The sequence below is a fragment of the Equus caballus genome, chromosome 6, assembly GCF_041296265.1.
Source record: "Equus caballus isolate H_3958 breed thoroughbred chromosome 6, TB-T2T, whole genome shotgun sequence".
In the NCBI taxonomy this organism is placed as follows: domain Eukaryota; kingdom Metazoa; phylum Chordata; class Mammalia; order Perissodactyla; family Equidae; genus Equus; species Equus caballus.
In genome coordinates, this window is record NC_091689.1 from 69559510 (window position 1) to 69579592 (window position 20083).

Below are 20083 nucleotides of genomic sequence, written 5' to 3' on the forward strand. Positions count from 1 at the left end.
CTGGAATGTTTTACCTGCTGAGAATTGGGTTTAGAGAAATCAAGTGTAGAAACATAAACCAGAAAATCAGATGCAACATTAATGAAAATCTTCCCTTTTGTGAAGAGAAACAGTGGTCGGTTCTCGTTGCTTGTGACGGAGATAATTAAAAACAGTTCTATTTGGTTTTAGCAACAACCTGTCAAACCTTACGAAACATTGGCCAGTTTGACTTTCTTCTTCTCTCTGGACCTGCAGATAAATTCATTGTGAATAAATGGAAAATAGTTTGGCAGTGGGTGGAAGGAGGAAGAAAAGCTATGATTCTGGTTAATATATAAACCAGACATCTTGAATAAATGAGTTGGCTATAGATCTTAGAAAAAAAAAAACTTTCTTTTGCCCTTCAAGTCCTTTTCTTACATCTGTTTTTATTTCTTTCAGAGTTTATGAAGTCCATAAAAATTTTCAATTTTATTGTTTCAGACGTCTCTCCTTTCATAGCAGAGCTTTCCATACTCTCCATTGGCCAAAAATTCTCTCCCTCTTGAATTCTCAAGGCTCCTAATTGGTAGCTTTTCATATAGTAAACCAGGAAATGCCTAGCCTTTTTTCAATAGTGGACTAAAAAATGGGATAATTTTACTTTACCTCCCACATGGTGAAGAGGGTCTCATACTCGGTGTGTAAGTATTGGCCGGCTTAAACAGGAGTTAACTGACGCTATAAGCTTAAATCATTTCTGTTGAAATTTTACTAGGTCTTCATGGTGTCTGCATTTTACAATATAATTCTGGTGGGCTTTTAGCTTAATAGCTTAAAATTATGGAATTCGTTTCATACAGTTCCCACTGCAAATACTAATTTGAGCCAAGATTATTATCATGACGTAGGAATGGTGGATCTGAAGCTTGACTGCACATTGGAATTACCTGAGAGGCTTTAAAACACACTGATATGTGGGTCCCACCCCCTGGAGATTGTGCTCTCACTGGTTTGGGATATAGCCTAGGTAATGCGATTTTCTTTTTTAAAGCTCCACAGGTGGCTCATGGTTGAGAACCACTGACCAAAAAGCATGACCTGTTGGCTTGTTGGTTCGTGTGCGGTAGATAGCTGGGGAAGATAATTTTTACTAAAAATATTAGGAAGGCAACTGAATCAATAGCATGCTAGGCATGCAGGATTTATACGGATAAAAAATTAAAGATCATACCCTATAACACTGTTAATTTACCAGATGTACCCCGGAGTCATCTGTAAGTCCAACTGTGCCATGATGCTGCCAGTGAATCTCCTGAAGCCTAGAGTGTTTTACTTGCCCAAAGTCATATTGCTACCTGGGGACAGAACCAAGACTGGAAAATTATAGCACTATCCATGGTTTGTTGCCTTGGTTATTTAGGTCAAGGTCTGCAAACTTTTTCTGTAAAGGGTCAGACAGGTCATAAATATTTTAGGCTTTGCGGGCCGTATAATTTCTGCTGCAACTGCTCAACTCTGTCAATTTAGTGAAAAGCATCCTACACGATATGTAAAAGAATGAACGTGACTGTATTCCAATAAAACTTTATTGACAAAAATAAGTGGTGGACCAAATTTGGCTTGTGAGCTGTGGATTGCAGACGCCTGACTGAGATGTGTTTTAATCTTCCTACTGAGGGACTTCTGGGCTGTAGTTTGCAGTCCCCTGATTCAGGGGCATTTCAATCTTCCTACCTGAGAATAGGTTGAGGGTCTTACTGATACTACACTCAGCACTGATACTATAGTGCCTGGCACTTACTGATCCTATTACACCCTCTATTGCAAGCTGCTTGTTGAATTAATGCATACATGCAACTCTTAACCTTTTTTCTACTATCTCCAGCCCACCCTTATTATCCATCTTTCAGTAGGGGAAACAGTTGGCACGTATCCAGCTATGGAGAAGAAGTACACTTCAGTTCTTTGAAGTCTGTGGAAGGTTGTAATTGCTGGGTTTTGGTAGAATTCTTGAAGTGAATAGAGATCTGATTTGCTCTGAGGACATTTGTTATTATCCTCACTTCTTAGAGCAAATTCTAAGACATTATTTAAAAACTCATGGTATTTCTTAAATTTGGTTTTGTGACAACTAGGGTGTTGTTAATGATTTAAAGAGTATGTTTAGTTTCTCAAAACATTTCAATTCATTTGGATTTAAGATCACTATAGTGCTTGTATGTGGTAAGTGGAGACTCCATCAAAATGGAGAAAATACGGATGGATCCTCACAGCCCCAGAAATATGGGAAACACAGCTCCAGATCGTGGGCCCATTTCCAGTGCAAAACGCAATGGACCTGACAACAGGGCCATCGGTTGTAGAGGAAAGAGCACTGACTGGTCCTACAAACCTTTTATGGATGCTGAAGGTGAAACGTGGCATGATGAATGCGGAAGTGCCTCATGAGGTCTTCTTTTCTGGTCTCTCCTTGAAGAGGTCTGGGTCAGGCATAGCAGAAGTGACGGCTATGTAGCTCAGAGCTAACTAGGACTAGACTAGCATGGAGTGAACCTAAGGGAGTATGCCCATGGGTTTCTGGAGAGGATGTCCAAGAATCTTCAATGGGGTGGCCTTGTTGGCCTCAGCAGATCAAGGAGATGAGGAATCTGAGGAAGCAAGCAAGCAAGCAAGGGGGTCAAAACTGAGAGGAGGTGAGGAAGCCTGGAACTCTGACTTAATCTGTCTAGTTCCCCCAGATCAAGATTCATGTTCTTCTTATCTTGTATTTCTTAATTTGGATTGTTCAATATCTGGGTATTTTGAACTTCCTGGCTGCATCATATTGGTTGAAATAGAGGCACAGGGTCAGGGCAAATATCCATAATATAATAGAAATGTAATCACTTGATTACTTGCTGAGTAAAAGCCAAAGAATTATGAGTTAGAGTTCCTGTCCAGAAGGTACTTGCAAACTATATGTAAATATGACAGCTAGTATCAGCCTAGTCACAAAGCCACCTCAGTTTACTCCTCTTTGTAATGGACATAAAAACGCTTGCCTTACTTCATCTCACAGGATTCTTGAGAGCAAATGAAATAATGCATATAAAGTGCTTCTCATAGTGTGTACTTGGCTCAGAATAACCAATCAATATTGTTAGATTTTATTACTACCATTATCACTAATGGTAGTAAGAACAGTTGTATCTGCAAGCAAATTGTAACCTGTGGAAATTTTAAAGCACTATTAAATCCCAAGTTATGACTGCTAATATTTTTGGGACATTCTGGACAAATATGTTTGTGTGTATGTTACTGAAGCACGTGTCTCTTAGCATCAGTGTACCCCTGTCTGAACCTATGCATTGCCCTGCATTTATACAAACTCCTCTTGGTGTCTAGAGAACAGATGAGTTGAGAAAGGCCATTTTGAAAAGTTATTTTTTCTTCCAGGGAGCGCAACCTATGTTAGTACCCTGTTGGGTTATAAGACTTCAGGAAGAAGTCAAGCTTCTTATCAGTTGGAGTGTTTTGCCTAATCTTAAGGTTTAAACCCCCAGGGAGGTAACAGAGCAAAGGAACAGTTGTTATCTGTTTGCGACTCAGCAGAATTAAAAGCTAGTGATGTGCTTTTACGTTCAGAGGTCTTGTTCTTGTCTCCATGAAATAGAACTGCCTGCATTCTTCTCAATGTTACTATTTTATACATTGCTAATTATTATAATACTTCACATCCTGTTTTATAATGACTTTCAGAAAAGGAAAAGTCCCTTTGGAGATTTTTCCGTGTTTACTAAGTTGTATGCCTCCAAGTCGGCTAGGCTGTAGGATTTTGCAAGTGAGAGGAGGAGGGGGTGGAGAGAAGTGGACTAGCAGAATTATAGAATGCGACTTCACCTGATTTTTTAAGCCAAGGGTTACTCCAGTTTTAGGCTCCATGGGCAGAGCTCAAGCATCCTGGGCCTGTGCCGTGCTGCTTTTGTGGTCAGCGCATTGTGAGATTGTGCAGCTCGAAGCTGGGGACAGCAGGGTCACTCTCAGATGCTGAGGGCAGGTTGGAGTTTCACTTCATAATTTGAGAGTCATGAGGGCAGCCAAGATGATTATCGGGAAGTCGGGGGCAGGGGTGCCAGTAATGTAGATGGAAAAGTGTGGGAAATAGCCAAAGCAATAGCTGTCAGAACGAGGGAAGGTGTCCCTGGGGCAAATTTTCCATAATGTATTCCAAGACACACTAGCTCCACGGGACACTGACTTGTAATATATGATGGAAAGGTTTCCTGGACAATACTAGGTTCAAAGTTAAACAGATTTTTCTACTGTCAGGCTTTTCACAGCCTCTGATGTACCCACGGACATCATGAGTATACAAGATAAAGCTATAAAATTGGGGAGGTCACAAATATTTTGTGTAGATTCGTGCTTGGTTGGTTGGTGGTTGGTTGTGGTGGGGGAGTTTGGAAGGAGGAGGTGAGAGATCCTGCTAGGGTCGCGTTTCTCAGAACACACTCTGGGAAAAGTTGCTCTCATGTGGTGTGTGCTGTGAGGATGGCTGTGCCTTTTCACCTGGGCTCCTTGATGGACTGCTCGGAGCCCTGGGGAGTCCTGAAGGAACCGGCAAACACCAGGAAACATCCTCCAGGCTCTCAGTAAGTGCTTTTTTCCTCCCTTAGCCTACTCAATTGACTGATATTTGCTACTCTTATTAATATAATTAAGGAAATCAGTCCTTCTTGGGGGAAGAGGTTGATTTAAACCATAAGACCTAAAACAACCAAAATAACAGTAACTAGGTCACAGCCTCTGTACAGTTGGCCTACATCAGGCAAATAGGTCCCCCCCCCCACATAAAAGGGAAATGAAATGATATTTTAAAGTATCAAAGGGAATATATCTAAAAATTTTAACAATGAGATCGAAAAATGAGGGCAAATGGAATGTTTAGGTCTGGCAGAATCTAATGAATATCAGGGCAGACTGTTCACCTGGACAGTCTTGCAGGCTCCTGAGACTTACCACACACACCCCTGCATTCTTCTTGCATTCTGACAAAGTGGGGGGCAGTGTCTCCCCATCACGTTAGCCAGGAGCCTAAGTAAGCATCATCCTTTACTTGCTCCTGTCTGACCCTCTCTTCTACAGCCAGTCCCCTACCCGTTTTCTCCTGGGTATGTCTCACAGGGTATGTCTCACAGCCATTCCTCTCCTCTTCAGCCTCTGCCACGGTCGTAGTGCGGGTTCTTATCCTGTGCATGGACTAGTGCAGTTTCTTCCTAACCACAGTTAGCAGGGGGATGGGGGTGGATGAGGCAGGTTCAGGTACCTACGGAATTGTACACATCTCTTTCCCCCTTGAGGCAATGAATTACATGAGCCTAAGGATTATGACCTATTTGTCTTCCTAGAATTACCAGAATACCTGGCACTTTTAATTAGGAAATTATCACTCAGTACATTTAAAGAGAGACAAAAAGGAAAAAGAAAGAAAGAGCGTAATAAAGTAGAAGCTTGATAGATATGACTCTTGTTACTGTTGATCATTGGATATTCTCAATGCTTACAGGACAGTTTGTACTTTGGCAGCATAAAGATGAGATCTATTAAAATTAAATACTGAGTTTCTTTAAGTGGTCATAACCACTTCAATGTGCTTTTCAGAAAATAATTGTTAAAAACCATCAATTATGACTAGTATCAAATGGAGGAAAAATGAAAAAAGTTAATGGAATCTAGGACACACGTAGAATCATGATAAAGGGTGAAGAATAATGATTAAATTGTTTGGGATTAAAATTATCTGCAGTAAATTCTACTCCACATCAGATGTCAGGCATCATTTATCATTACTAATACTGTTATCATCTTTATTGAATAAGAGATTCGTGTTTGGTGTACCAGGCCATATACTTGTAAATAGTTAACTATTGTATTAATTTGCAAAAGAGTTGTTATTTGGCTGGAATTTATTCAAAACGGTCTATTGGGAATCCCTGAAAGTGGCAGAGGGGTTGGGCATGTTCAAATGGCAGGGGCTGAGAAAGTAAGCCAGCATGAGCCAGTGCTGGGTGGTAGTAAATCAAGATTTAGGCAGCAGTCAGGGCAAATGTAAGCAGACAGGGCAGTCATAGGAGCAGGCGAGAGGCAAGGGCCTTAGGAAGCTGCAGGGAGGGGAGGCTAAGGCTCTGATCCCCTGATCCACTATCCTGGCATCGTACAGCATTGAGTATGAGACAAGTAATAATGACAGTAAATAGTTATATAGCGCTTACTATGTGCCAGCAATTGCTCTAGTACTTTCCCTAGAATTTATTAAATCATAAGCCTCATAACACCCTTATGAGGGGGGTACTATTATGAATCCTATAAATCCTCATTTATAGATGAGGAAACTGAGGTACACAGAGAGCAAGTCAATCACCCAGCTAGTAAATGGCCAAGCCAGGATTAGAACCTAGGAAAGCAATAGTTAATGACTGAGCTGCCCTGGGAAGGTTTAAATTGCTGTAAGGGTATACTTAGTGCTTCACAATATATAATAACTAGTGCAATTGGCATGGAAATAGCCAAACTCATGCTTCTGTGGATCAAGAAAAACCGCCTAGGTGTGTGTGTGCATAGCATCCAAGCTGCCCTTTTGATACAGATGGTCATACTGGGGAAAGCTGACGTTAGTTATCAGGCCCTTCTGCACGTTAAGATACTTAGAGATCTTTGCAGTATGTTCATTAATATCAAAGCTTAAAACTGTATAAATCTTAGGCTCTGGAAAAAAACACGACTGCTTCAAAACTTGGCACTTAATCCGACTGCATGAATGGGCAGCTTCTCGGGGACATTTCTCATCACCAGCACAGCAGTTACACAGGATATTTTGATAGTTCGAGGGCCCAGTTTCTTCCACTTAGTTATGCTTAGCAATAAAAGAAGGAACCAAGAAATGGGTGTTATTATACATTGGAAACAATTTATCAGATAAAACACAGCAGTCTGTGAACCTCCTCCAACTTAAGGTGTGTCAGCTGGAACTGCCCTTTGCAAATGGGCGAAAAGAAACACGTGTAATTGATTGTGGCTTCTCTTTACTCCCACCTTCCGCTCTAGTCATGGCTGCAGACACAGTAATTTCTGGGCTTTAATTAGCAAGCGCCTTCTGTAATCTTCATTCTTAGTTGAATATAGCCAAAAGGAGAACCTCTATCATTGCGTAGTTGGAGGTGGGAGAGCTGCCTTGAGCTCCCTTCCTGATGGACGCAAGCAGATGCTGGAGGAAGTTCCATCTCCAACTAATAGGATGCTAAGCACAGCAGAACACACTGACAACCCTGGCCCAGCACCTGTCCAGAAGTCATCAGAGAACCGCGCTGTGAGCACGTCTATGCAGGGATTCATGGCACCTAATAAATGGTCCCCCTGAGGGTGGAGAGCAGGGGTTTGGACCCCTAGAGCCCACGTTGAAATTGTAATGACACATGAAGACTGTTACATGACAGGCACTGTGACCATGGTTCTCATCTGTGAGCTCCCACTCAAAACTGGAATTCTGACAAGCTCAGTGAGATGTGTTTTGGTTCATTTAACAGAATTCTAACTTTTAAGAGACCAGAAGCCGTAGCGTTCTTTAGAAATTTTACTGTTATCCTTTTCATCCCTTCTGGATAGTAAAAAAAATAATTCAGTAAATAGTTATGGAATGTGTTGCAGGAAAAGAAAATATTTTCGCTTGAAAACAAAAGGTATTTTTGTGTTTTTAAAGGCTATACATTTCTTATATCTCATTGCCTGCATACATTGTTGCATTTGCTTGAGAAAAATACAATAGTAACAACTGCCTTTTCACATCTTTTTGCTCATCCAGCTATGGGACATTTAAAAATATTAAATACGTTACCTACCTTCCAGGCTTATTTTGAGTTCGTGTTGCTTTGGAACTTTAAAGACCTCAAGCAATCTGCTTTTCTTGACAGTATAACATTCTCTAATTTTTAGTAGCATCAGAAGATGAGTCTGAAACACTGGCAGTTATAGTGTATTTTAGTTAGCATTGCTAGTAAATGTAAGTAAAATTACAGAGTATAATAAACAGGAACATCTCAGTCATTGCTGAGATTTGTGGCTGCTGCTGTTTTTATCTGGATAGTCCCACAATTCCAGATGTTTGGAAATCTGCTGGGTTGTGAGGAAGATGACTGGAGCATAAGTTTTTTTCTAGCTATGTAGAATTTGTAGAAATAACCTTGCATGTTTCAAAATTTAGAGAAGAATGGAAATGTTTGAACTTTCGTATAGATTGGGCTGTAAAACAGCTACATATCTAGAACTGGAATTAGAAAACATCTCTCATGAAATAGGAACTAAGAATGTAGGCAAATGAAGAGAAACTTGCCTGGAGTCTCTAGAATTCATTTGTTCAACAAATATTTATTGAGCATCTACTGTATGGCAGGTGATGTTCCTGGGAGACATCCGAACATAGGTCACTGCCTGCCCAGAATTAACATTCTAATTAGGGGAGACAGATAATAAGCAAAATAAGTAATGTAATTTTTCGAAGGTGATAAGTGCTATGGAAAAAAAATAAAACTGTAAAGCCAGTAAGAGTAGCAGGTATATTTATTCTGAGTGAAGTGTGGAGCCATTGGAGAATATTAAGCACAGGAGGGACATAATCTGACGGGTTTTTAGAAGGGGTCTCTCTGGTACTGGTTGAAAATGTGGACTGTCCTGGGGACAAGGGCAGGGTCAGGGAGACCAGGTGGAGGGTCTTGCTGTAAACCAGTTCAAGATTATGGTCATTTAGGCCAGAATAGTAGCAGTGAAGGTTGTGGTGGCAGCTGGTAGAGTTAACAGAATTTCCTGATGGATAGGATGTGGAGTGTGAGAGAAAAAGAGAGGACTTGAGGATGCCTCCAAGCTTTTTGGCCTAAGGATAGAAAGCCCTTTGCCATTAACTGAATGGAAAAGACTGTAAAGGCACTTGGTTTGGGGTGAGAGTTGGCAAACGAGGGGGTCGGATTTGGGTATGTTGAGTGTGCTCTTAGACATACTAGTGCAGATGCTAAGTAGGCAATTGAATATATTCATATTTCTTGACTTTTTCTTCATTAAGCAAGGGATATACTTTTTTAATTAAATAATTTTTTAAAGATTTTATTTTTCCTTTTTCTCCCCAAATCCCCCCAGTACATGGTTGTATGTTATTTAGTTGTGGGTCCTTCTAGTTGTGGCATGTGGGACGCCACCTCAGCATGGCTCGATGAGCGGTGCCATGTCTGCACCCAGGATCCCAACTGGCAAAACCCTGGGCCGCCGAAGCGGAGTGCACAAACTTAACCACTTGGCCACGGGGCTGGCCCTGGGGATATACTTTTTTTAATTTAAAAAATTTTAAATTGTGTTAAAAAATACGTAACATAAAATTTATCGTCTTAACCATTTTAAGCGTAGAGTTCATTGGCCTTAAGTTCATTCACATTGTTGTGCTACCATGACCACCATCCATTCATAGAACTCCTTTCTTCTTGTAAAACTGAAACTCTGTACCTATTAAACAATAACTTTCCATTCTCCCACCCTCTCAGTCCCTGGCGACCACCATTCTACTTTGTCTCTGATTTTACCTACACTGTATACCTCGTATAAATGGAATGTATATATATATATAGTATTTGTGTTTTTTAACTGGCTTATTTCACTTAGCATAATGGCCTCAAGGTCATCCATGTTGTATCATGTATCAGAATTTCCTTCCATTTTAAGGCTGAATAATATTCCATGTGTGTATATACCACATTTTGTTTATCCATTCATCTGTCAACGGACACTTGAGTTGCTTCCACGTTTTAGCTATTGTGAATAATGCTGCTATGAACATAGGTGTACAAATATAAAGGATATGTTTTTTCACAAAATCTCTAATACCTATACTTGGTGACTTTCATAGATTTTATTTTTTTTTATAAAACCAATTTGTAAGTACATTGTCATTATAAAATATTTAAATGATATAGCTGTATAGACAGCAAAACATAAAAGTTTTCATTCCTTCTCTCCACCTACCCTCATCTCCAATTCCTAAATTTAAGTTTGCCATGTTACCTTGCATCCCTTTCCATGCATTTTACACATTTGTATATATCTTTCTTTTTTAAAAAAAGATCCTACTGTACATATTCTATAATTTTTGTCTTTTATTTAGTAGTGTCTTGGAGATCTTCCCATTCTTATTTTTGTTTTTCTGTTTTGAACAGCTGTGTATGATTCCATAATGTTGCATTGACTATCCATGTGCATATACTTTTACAAACACAAGATTATTTCTGTAGATGTGATACCTAGGAGTAGAATTCCCAGGACCAAGGAAATTTCTTAAACTGTCCGTCATATTTTCTTTTCTAAGATCCTTTGTGGTTTGCTTATTATTCTGGATAAACTTATTATTGAACTCTCGAAGTTTGGGAAACTGAAATAGTGTTCTGAAATAAATTTCCTGGCTGTGAATTTATTCCTCTTGGCAAAAGAGTTGTGAACTATGCGCCTTATAACCTTAACGGCTTTACTTATTTACTTTTTAAGGGCAGTTGATCTCATAATCTAGGCATTTTGGGTAGTGCATGCGGGATATGACCCTTATCCAGAATCTGTGGGACAAAAAGGTAGTTTTTGAAGGGATGATAGGAAAAGACTGTTGAAAAATACCTTATAAAAATAGAGTATTTTCCAGTGGAGAAACCTGGCAGACACCACCTTACCCAGTGACCAAGGTCGATAATCACATAGATCCCATGTAATGATGCAATGCAGTGAAATGGGTACCTTGCCTCTGTGAGGTTTCTTCTGTCAAATCTGTAAGCCCAGTTTAATCATGAGAAAATATCAAATAAATCCAATTTGAGGGACATTTTACAAAATACCTTACCAGTATTCTTCAGAAGTGCCAAGGGTCACGCAAGACAAGCAAAGACTGAGTCCCTGTCGCTGATTGGAGTACACGAAGGGGACAGTGAGAATTAAATGCAGCATGGTATCTGGGATTGGATCCTGTGACAGAAAAAAGATGTTAGTAGAAAAATTGGTGAAATATGAATAAAATCTGTAGTTGGTACTGTGCCAATATTAAATTATTAGTTTTGATAAATATTCCATGATTATATAAGATGCTAACATTAGAGAAAGTTGGGTACAGGATTTTGATAAATATACCATGATTGTATAAGATGCCAACTTTAGAAACCAGGGTGCAACTCTCCTATAAATCTAAAATTATTTCAAAATAAAGTGGGGTTTTTTTCTAAAGATATTTCTTTACTTCTGGACAATGTACTCTTAAAAAGGTTTTCTCCCCTAGAAAACTACTTCTGTCCCCTTAAATCCAAGAGATCCTCTTGTCCTGAGGGGTGGAGTCCGAGATCTTCTGTGCTAAAGACCTGGTGCCATTGGAGAGATGTTATGGATAGGTGAGGCAGTGTAGACGAGGCCATAGCAAGACCATCGAGATGTGACCTGAGGTCATGGATACCGTGGTGGGCTATCAGGGCCTAAAGAATGAGAGCACTGAATGGGCTTGGCTGTGGGATGGATGGATGGCCGGAGAGAGAGTCCACCCTTAAAATGTGAAAGAACCATTCAAGAATGATTGGGCAAAAGATAACAGCCCAACACAAAGTTTTGCAAATAGGAAACAAAGTTACCCTAACCAGTCTGAAGGGTTGTCTGCTACTCGCAAATGTCATGGAAAAGACAGATATATGAAAGTTAAGTGATAGTGGCGACCTCTCCATTGGAACAGGGAGCCTTACGCAGTCGAAGATGAGTCTGGATTAACTGAGAATCTCTGAGGAGCCCCTGCAGTTAGCGTATGTCTAGACGTTCCTTGCAGGAGATATGACCCAGAAGTCATAAGTGAGTAACCCAAAGACAGAGGAGCGCAAAATTGTTAGGATCAGTGACTAAAAAGGTTACCAATCCTCAAGAGGAGAGAGAATTTAAATAGGACCCCTCCCTCCATGCTAACTTAATGTAGTTAACTAGTTAGTTGTATCTGTGCCTAAGATAACTGTTTAATCACTCCTACTGGTTCTTGGTAAATCGGAATCTAAAAGCCTCTACAGTTAATAAAAACATTTCTTGAATGGGTGGACCATCTGGTTACAATTTGGGTTTCCTTCCCTGTTATGCAACTGGCACCCAAATAATGACTGTCTCCAAATGTGAATAGGCCGAGTCAGTCATCAACAAGCAAAAAAGAAGTTTTACTTTTTATTGCTCGCATCCAAGATGTGAGAAGATGAAGTATTTAATGAAACGCTGCTTCTTTTAGGCAAACTTCCTTTACCATGATGTGTTGCACCTAGACCAATGGTTGCCAAGCTTTTCCTGTAAAAGGCCAGATAGTAAATATTTTTAGCTTTGCAGCCACATATGGTCTCTGTTGTATATTTGTCTCTCTCTCTTTTTTTTTTTAAACAACCCTTTAAAAATGTGTTTTCTGTATCTTTCACATTTTCCTGCTTTGTGGTAGTAGTTAAAGTTTGGAGACTGGTTTTAATGATCCGAAATGAAGTTTCTGGCTATGGATTTGTTGCCACTGGCGAAAGATTTGTAGTCATGTCATGACTGGGTTTATAAGAAAATGGATGTGTAGTTGATCTCCTACTGCAGGCATTTTGGCACATTCATGTGATATTCTCTAATAAATGAGACACTTGTAAAACCCATCGTATCCTGAAAGTCTGCTATCCAGAAATTAAGTGCCTAGTTTTCAATTTCAAATTATTATTCAAGACATGTTTTGTTTCTAATAATTACTACTTTAATCTTTTTAAATGTAACATTGGTGATCTGTTTTTTTAAAGATTCAATTTAATTTGTTTTCTCATTTAACCTATTACTGCCCCCCTTTTATAGTTTAAAGCTGCATTCTTGCTTTTGCACTGTCTCATTTTACAGTCTTGTTACAGTTTCTGACTCTCTTTCACTGTTTCTGCCCCTAGACCGTGCTTGACTAGACCCCAGCAGGTGGCCTTTAGGATACTAAGCCTTTCTTAGGATCACTGTGGAACAAACATCCTAATACCCCTAAGATGGTTTGCTGTGGATTTTGCAGATATACTTTGCTTTTCACATGATTTTTCTAACAAAGTAGATAAGATCACACATTTAAAGATTTGAGCTTTTACTTCTTTTGTTTACAATTTTAGTAATATGCTGTCAAATAATCTCCCATAAATCTTGCCTTCAAAGTCTTTGTTGTGTTTGGCTAAACAATGCTTAATCCAGCTGGCAGCCCATTTTAGCAGAATGGTGTGTGGTGAAAACCTATTTAACTTGTTTTAGTACTGGGTCTCTAATAACTTTTCAGAAAATACTTGGAATTGTTAATATCTTCTAAAATTTGTCTTACCAAGGTAAATTTTAAGGAGAGCACAGCAAATAAAGCAGTAGTGTGGTTTTTAATCAATACTATTTAATAGTCAATTGAAATGAAAGGGAATTTTTTTACTCAGTAGAAAACTGATTGGGGTTTATTAGCTTTTCTTGTTTTGAGTAATAATTAAGGCATTTTATTTTTCATAGTTCTCTCTTTAGATATTTGGATTCTGTAAAAATGACACTCTTTAACAAATGATAGTTTCTTAAATGGCATACGTTTATTTCGAGGTCTTGAATTTCCTGGTAGAAATTTTATTTTCTCTTTAGTGCAGTCCAGTCTATTCTTAATATCACCATGTCAACTAGAAGAAAGGGAAATTTGGTGTGAGTAGAAAGCGAAAACACTGACATATGATTTCTTAAAAAGTCTCTGAAATTCAACATTTAACTTCTTATATCAGAAGCATCTTGTTCATCTATGTCTCATGATGTATTTCAGTGTTTTGAAGAACATTTTGGGGTTTTGGGTTGTTAATAAATCTGACAGTGTTATCTGTATAATCTCACCATGATTTATTTTAGAAAACGTGGGTATTATTAGCTTATACGTGTTGATTTGGAGTCTGAGTAAGCTAGTGAGTTGGGGGTGGGGGAGGAGTGTATTTGTTCGTTTCTAATCCAGCCATTCTTCTAGAGTCTGTAGGTCAGCTGTCATGTTGGTGCTTTCTTGCTTTGTTCTTCTGAGTCACTCGTTGACTGGTGACTGACTGGATGCTGGAAAGGAACGCTTTTAACAGATTAGTACCGGGGCCCTCTGGTCCTCTCCTTCGCCGGCATAGTAGCAGCTGCATTCTGCCCTTTCCATGGCCCTGTAAGGAAAGGAGGAATGTGTGTGTGTATGTATGTGTGTGTGTGTGGCAATCTCTGTCAACATGCATTATAAGGTTTCTCAAGCACATGGAATGAGATCTTTCCCAAGAAAACTATTTGCCGAGGCCAGCACATGTCAGAAAAGTATTTCTATGCTTAGTCTTATAACTGACTGTTTGTGTTTTATGGGGTCAGAAGAAATTTAAGTCACGAGACACAGTTGTGCTCCGCCTCTGTATTTACCTGCCCTTTCTTTTCGAACTCCAGGCAGCAGCACCTGTCCAAAGATCACTGTAGATCCGCCTGGTTTGAAAAGCAGCACAACCACGCTGGTTGATCAGAATGCATCTGATGAAGAGGCTCAGGGAATAAATGGAAGAACGCCAGCAAAACACTCAGCTGCAAGTCCAAAGCCACAAGGTACGCTGATCGGGGACTTTTGATCAGGTGGGGTGCATTGTTCACCCCTGAAGGCTGCCCAGAAGAATGATGACACGAAGAAAGAGTTTTAAGCTATAAATGGGAGGAATTGAGTGCATTTACTTTTTCAGGAGAAAAGTGAGTCTGTGGAGCGTCTCAGGCAGAGTTGGTTATTTGCTCCTGAAACACTTTATACATTTCTTTATATGGTTCTTTTCAAGTTGCTGCAATTGTTTATGTGTCCCCTTAAGGGGACTATGATCTCTTCATGCATCGTGCTTGACCTAGTACAGAACCTAACTTACTGTTTGCGTAAAAAATGTGTAACAAATGAACGTGTGTTTGAAAGTACTGTCAGAAAGTCATTATGACTTGATAGATGTCAGAGGATCTGTGAAATAGATCATTCTAAAATAATGCTTAACATACTTAGCAAGAACGCGATTTTACAATATTAAGGAACTCGGGCTTGAAAAGGTTTCTTAGTAAAGTCATCCACAGAAATTAAGAGTAAATGGTCCGTCCATTCAGGAATTGAGCAGCCATCAGGGGAAAAAATTATAATGGTGGAAACCTGTGAATGTTTTTTCAGTGACCATTTCCTTTTATGAATAAATTTCTAGTGAGCCAGGTATTAACTTTGGGAAGAACAAAATTATAGTTTTGATGGTAGAGAGCAAGCCCTTTTGAAATGTAACACAAAGCTAAGCTCCACTATGGCTTAATGTGTAGTTTCTTCCTAATAGATTTTCATGTATACCGCATGCTGAACATTCAGCCAAGAAACAGTACTGGGCATTTTCAGCATTACTATACTTTGGAAGAATCAATTTATATTTGGTTTATTTTGTATTTGCTTTGGTCTCTTTCCTTTCTTGCAAAGAAAAAAGTGTGATAGAGAACACGTTATAAAAGAACTGGTGTTACTCTTTAAAGTTCTTACGTTTTAACGATTTCTGAAAGAGACCTTTAAAAGGAGTTTTAGATGGAATCTTCCAGGTTATGGGATATTTTTCTTTTTCTTCTCACTGCAGTGGTGATATGGGGTATGTCTATTAAGCAAGGTCAAATAATTGATGATTCAAATGCAAGCCCATTCATGAGATTGTAACCTTTTCTTTTGACTATACTCCTCCCTTTCACATTGATGTGAATATGAACATAGAGGGTTTTTTGATCACAATTTAAGTCATTTTATTTGCAAAATACAAAATTCTATCTTGGTCATTAGACCTGAGCTGACAAAGATCAAATGAGGTAAGAATGTAAAAAATGAGTACAGTTCAATTTTATGTAAGTGCCGAGATCAAAAGCAAGAATTTCATTATTTATAGAACCTCTTTTTGGAAGATGCATTGCATTACCTCATTGTTTTTCATAGTTCATTGAGATAAATCATAGTGTCCTTCCTGAGTTGCCATGTGCCAAAGTAATCATATTCTTTAGGGAGACAACACTTGACCTTGCTTTTGCCTTTTGTAGTTATAGTAAAGTCAATATATTGCTATTTAAATACTTATTTACTTCCTACCTTGAATATGGGTTCATATATGTAATTTTACGTAGCTACAGGGAATATTTCCAGATATTAAATCTCATGGAGTATTTTGTTTTCTTTTTCATAATACTCTCACTCATTGTTTTGCCCTTCCCTGTCCCCTCCCCACCCTTAACCTTGACATTTTCATATTTCCCCATTCCTGCTTTATTTTTTCTCAGTCATGGCGCTCTGACCCACTATGCGTTTGCTCATCCATGTTGGTTTTTTCTGCCTTTTGTACTGCTGCACCCTCATGCCCAGCCTAGCGTGCAGGCCTTCAGTAATACTTGTTGAGTGAATCCCTGCTCCGTCACCACGTTTCCCCTACTTTGTTTCTGCTGTTCTTTGTTTCAAACTTAAAATGTGCACCATATAGAAAGCAAGGTCCCTGAAAAGGGTTACCTCTTGGTATTGTGAAATCAGCCGCCAGATAGATTGGGCACTACTTATTGACCAATAATAAGTGTTCCCCACCCCCTAGTGGAGAGGAGCTACTTTTAATTTCTCCAAACCCTGAAGAACATTTGGCCGAGGACGGGAAAGGAAGGGGACATTCTATGGGGACTTCCTGTGCAGAGGAAGGGATTCACACTGACACCTTTGTTCCCACTTCATTGCCAATCCCTTACAGGTTGTGAATGGTGAAGCTACTGAGCCTTCAAGATCCATTATGTGATTTTAATTTAATTTTGAAGACTCTTATTCTAGATCAGTGGCTCTCAACTGGAGACACTCCCCCTCTGCCCTCCAGTGGTATGGTCTGGAGACTATTGCTTGACACAACTTGTGGAAGCTGCTATTGGCATCTAGCGGGTAGAGACTACGGTGGCTGCTCAACATCCTGCAGTGCACAGACCAGCTCCCCCTGCCCCCCAAGAATCATCCGACCTGAAATGTCAATAGTTTAAGAAACTGATCTGGATCCTAAAGAGCTCATAATTAAATCTAGTTTGTTTGTTTCTCATATGGAGTGCTAATAATATCATAGCTGTAATTAATTTTGGTGATTTTTTTTTAAAAAGAGAGACAATATCGAATGCCTTTATTAGTGATGATTGTGTAGTAATGTGTCTGGAACAATATCAGGTTTATGTTTGTGTTTATTAATTACCAATAAGTAAATAATTTTGAAGAATTATAGTTTTTAAAAGGATAAAAGAGCTAAGTTCTGCTTGGAGATTAGATAAGCTTGCCTTTAAATCTAAATTGGAGCCTGTAGATTTTTGAAATGGATTCCTCCGGTAGTTGGGGCTTGTTTTGCCTGGCCTCAGAAAATGCCCTAAGGCCTTGGAAAACAATGGTTTATTCACTCCATACCAATCCTACCAGTCAAACAACAAATAAATTACTGAGCAGCTTCCAACATAAGTCTTTCTTCTTGTTCACTATTTTTAATATTGGCCTATTTCCTGCCATGCTAGACATAATTCAAAATAACTTCCTCAAGCAATTAAAGTTTATAGTTCTTTTTCTCTTAGGAGCTTTGACCCACAACATTCTCCACAGTTAATTATTTTGATACAGCCACATATTGTCACTTCTCAATGACTAATCTAAATGTTTAAAACCGTTTCATGAACTTGGAAATGCACATTATTGTTTGAATAATTTAAATAAATGTAAAATACTCATACCTATTTCATTTGCTTCTAAAGTAAAGCATTCTACGTGTAATGTTCCATTCTTAAAGTTGTTGTTGGTGGTGGCGCAGTGGTTAAGTTTGTGCGCTCCGCTTCCGTGGTTTGGCGTTCGCCAGTTCAGATGCCAGGCATGGACCTACGCACCACTTGTCAAGCCAAGCTGTGGCAGGTGTCCCACATATAAAATAGAGGAAGATGGGTACAGATGTTAGCTCAGGGCCAATCTTCCTTAGCAAAAACAGAAGGATTGGTGGCAGATGTTAGCTCAAGGCTAATCTTCCCCAAAAACAAAAAAAAAGTATTTGTTGTTGTTAGTGCTGTCAAGTCAATTGCAACTCCTAGCGACCCTGTGCACAGCAGAACAGAACCCTGCCCGGTCTTTTTGTGCCATCCTCACCTTCTGGCGCTGTATCAGACAATGCTCCACTGCTATTCATAGGGCCAGTTTTTTCAGAAGTGAGTGGCCAGGTCCTTCTTCCTAGTCTGTCTTAGTCTGGAAGCTTCATTGAAACCTATCCACCATGAGTGACCTTGCTGGTATTTGAAATCCAGGAGGCATAGCTTTCAGCATCACAGCAACACGCAGTATGACAATGACAGGTGGATGGTGTGGTTCCCTGACCTGGAGACAAACACAGGCCAGGATGGTGAGAATGCCTAATTTTAACCACTAGACCACCAGGACTGGCTGTTCTTAAAGTATAATATGGTATAGACTTAAAGTGCATTTATATATAGCCAGCTTTTGTTTTTCAGAGTAAGTAAAAATAAGAGTAATTGAAATCTAGTAGTAATCTCCAAATTAAACTGGTAATTAGTTTCTCTTTTCACTCTCAATGATTATTTTGCGTACTTGGAAATTTCTGAATAATTTAATTCTTTTGTTCTATTTACTGTCTGTAAAATGGCTGGAATAGAGCCCATTTTATTTGTAATCAACTAGATATCTCAAACTTACCGTGTCCAAAACTGGACTACAGGTCTTCTCTCCAAAGATTGCTCTACCTGTGTCAGCTGATGACAGTTCCTTCCTTCCAGTTGTTCAGGCCAAAGGTCTCAGAGTCATCCTTGACTCCTCCTCGTTTCTCTCATACCTCACATTTAATCTATCAGGAAATCTACTTTTAAAATATACCTGGAATCCAACTGTTTCTTACTGTCTCCTCCCAAGCACCACTCTGTCTTGCCTGAATTTCTGTGGTAACCTCTTAACTCTTCATCCCGCTTCTTACCCTGCTCCCCTACGTTCTCAACACAGCAGCCAGAGTGATGTTGTTGGAATTTGTCATATCATCTCACTTCTCTGCTCAGAACTCTGCAGTGACTTCTCATTTCACTCAAAGTCACAATCCTGACAGTACTCCTCAAGGCTCTACATTATCAGGCCCTCCCTCTGACCTCAGTGCCTGCTCTTGCCTGCTTGCTTATTCACTTCCAGTCACAGTGGCCTCCAGACCTTAGCAGCCTCTAGATTTCACCCTACGTGATGGAATGTTCTTCCCCGAATGACTCCCTCAACTTCTTCAAGTCTCCCTACACTCTAGATCCCCTCTCGCGGTTGTTTTAGCCTCTCCTCCCCCATTTTTCTCTTCGCTCTTACCACCTTCTGACATGTAGTTTGCGTAGTATGTTTTTTGTTTCTTGTCTTTCCTTTTGTTTATTGATATGATCGAGTGCTTAGATCTCAATAGGCTTTCAATAAATATTTGTTGAATTAATGAAAAAGTAAAACTTTTTTAAAAAAACCCTGTATAGATGTGTAAGAATTTCTCTAGGATGTATATTTTGGAAATGTCAAGTTTTTAATGGTTGTATTAATTTGTACTCCCTCTCAAAATGTATGCGAGTTCACATTGCTTCTTATCCTCACTGACACTTGGTGTTGTCAGATTTAAATTTTTGAGTTAATTGATGGGGCTGAAGTGATATCATATTGTGTATTTCCCTGATTATTGGTGAGGTTGAGCACTGTGCTTCCTGTTTATATCCTTTGGGCTGCCGGGGGGAGAAGAGTTTTAGACATAATCAACTGGAGGCACTGATGGCACAGCTAGGAGAGGTCTGGAGAGCATTTAGAAATGTTGACCTCCAGAGTGCAAAAGAAAGACCAGAAATGGGAGTGGGGGCAGGGAGGCATCATTTTCACTTGTCAGTTAAGTCTTTTGAGCAGAGCATGCATCATTTTCCTTTAAGACAGTGTTTCTGACACTTTAGCCATTCATATACCCTCTTGAGATTTTTGTCATATCCATGTAGCATTTGTGCTCTTTTATTAAAAATGTGTATATTTACTGATTTA

At 39.4% G+C, this 20083-nt stretch overlaps 1 protein-coding gene and 1 long non-coding RNA gene across 19 annotated transcripts in view; one reads left to right on the forward strand and one right to left on the reverse strand.

Annotated features, from left to right (window-relative positions):
- Positions 1–20083, forward strand: part of FGD4 (FYVE, RhoGEF and PH domain containing 4) — a 190999-nt gene that overhangs the window by 115504 nt on the left and 55412 nt on the right. For 13 of the 15 annotated variants that reach the window (XM_023643339.2, XM_070271230.1, XM_070271227.1 and 10 more), the window contains exon 2: positions 14452–14604. In XM_023643339.2, the coding sequence (XP_023499107.1) occupies positions 14452–14604 (153 nt within the window). Of the gene's footprint in view, positions 1–14068; positions 14186–14451; positions 14605–20083 lie in introns of those variants that run through there. The other 2 variants (XM_070271234.1, XM_070271224.1) reach the window with 2 other exon arrangements.
- The window catches only part of LOC106783274 (uncharacterized), a 120585-nt gene that overhangs the window by 17337 nt on the left and 83165 nt on the right, over positions 1–20083 (reverse strand). For 2 of the 4 annotated variants that reach the window (XR_011440030.1, XR_011440025.1), the window contains 4 exons: positions 18182–18406; positions 17779–17944; positions 13591–13676; positions 10862–10983 (listed from right to left, as the gene is read on the reverse strand). This is a non-coding gene — a long non-coding RNA (uncharacterized lncRNA). Of the gene's footprint in view, positions 1–2356; positions 2613–10169; positions 10984–13590; positions 13677–17778; positions 17945–18181; positions 18407–20083 lie in introns of those variants that run through there. The other 2 variants (XR_011440027.1, XR_011440031.1) reach the window with 2 other exon arrangements.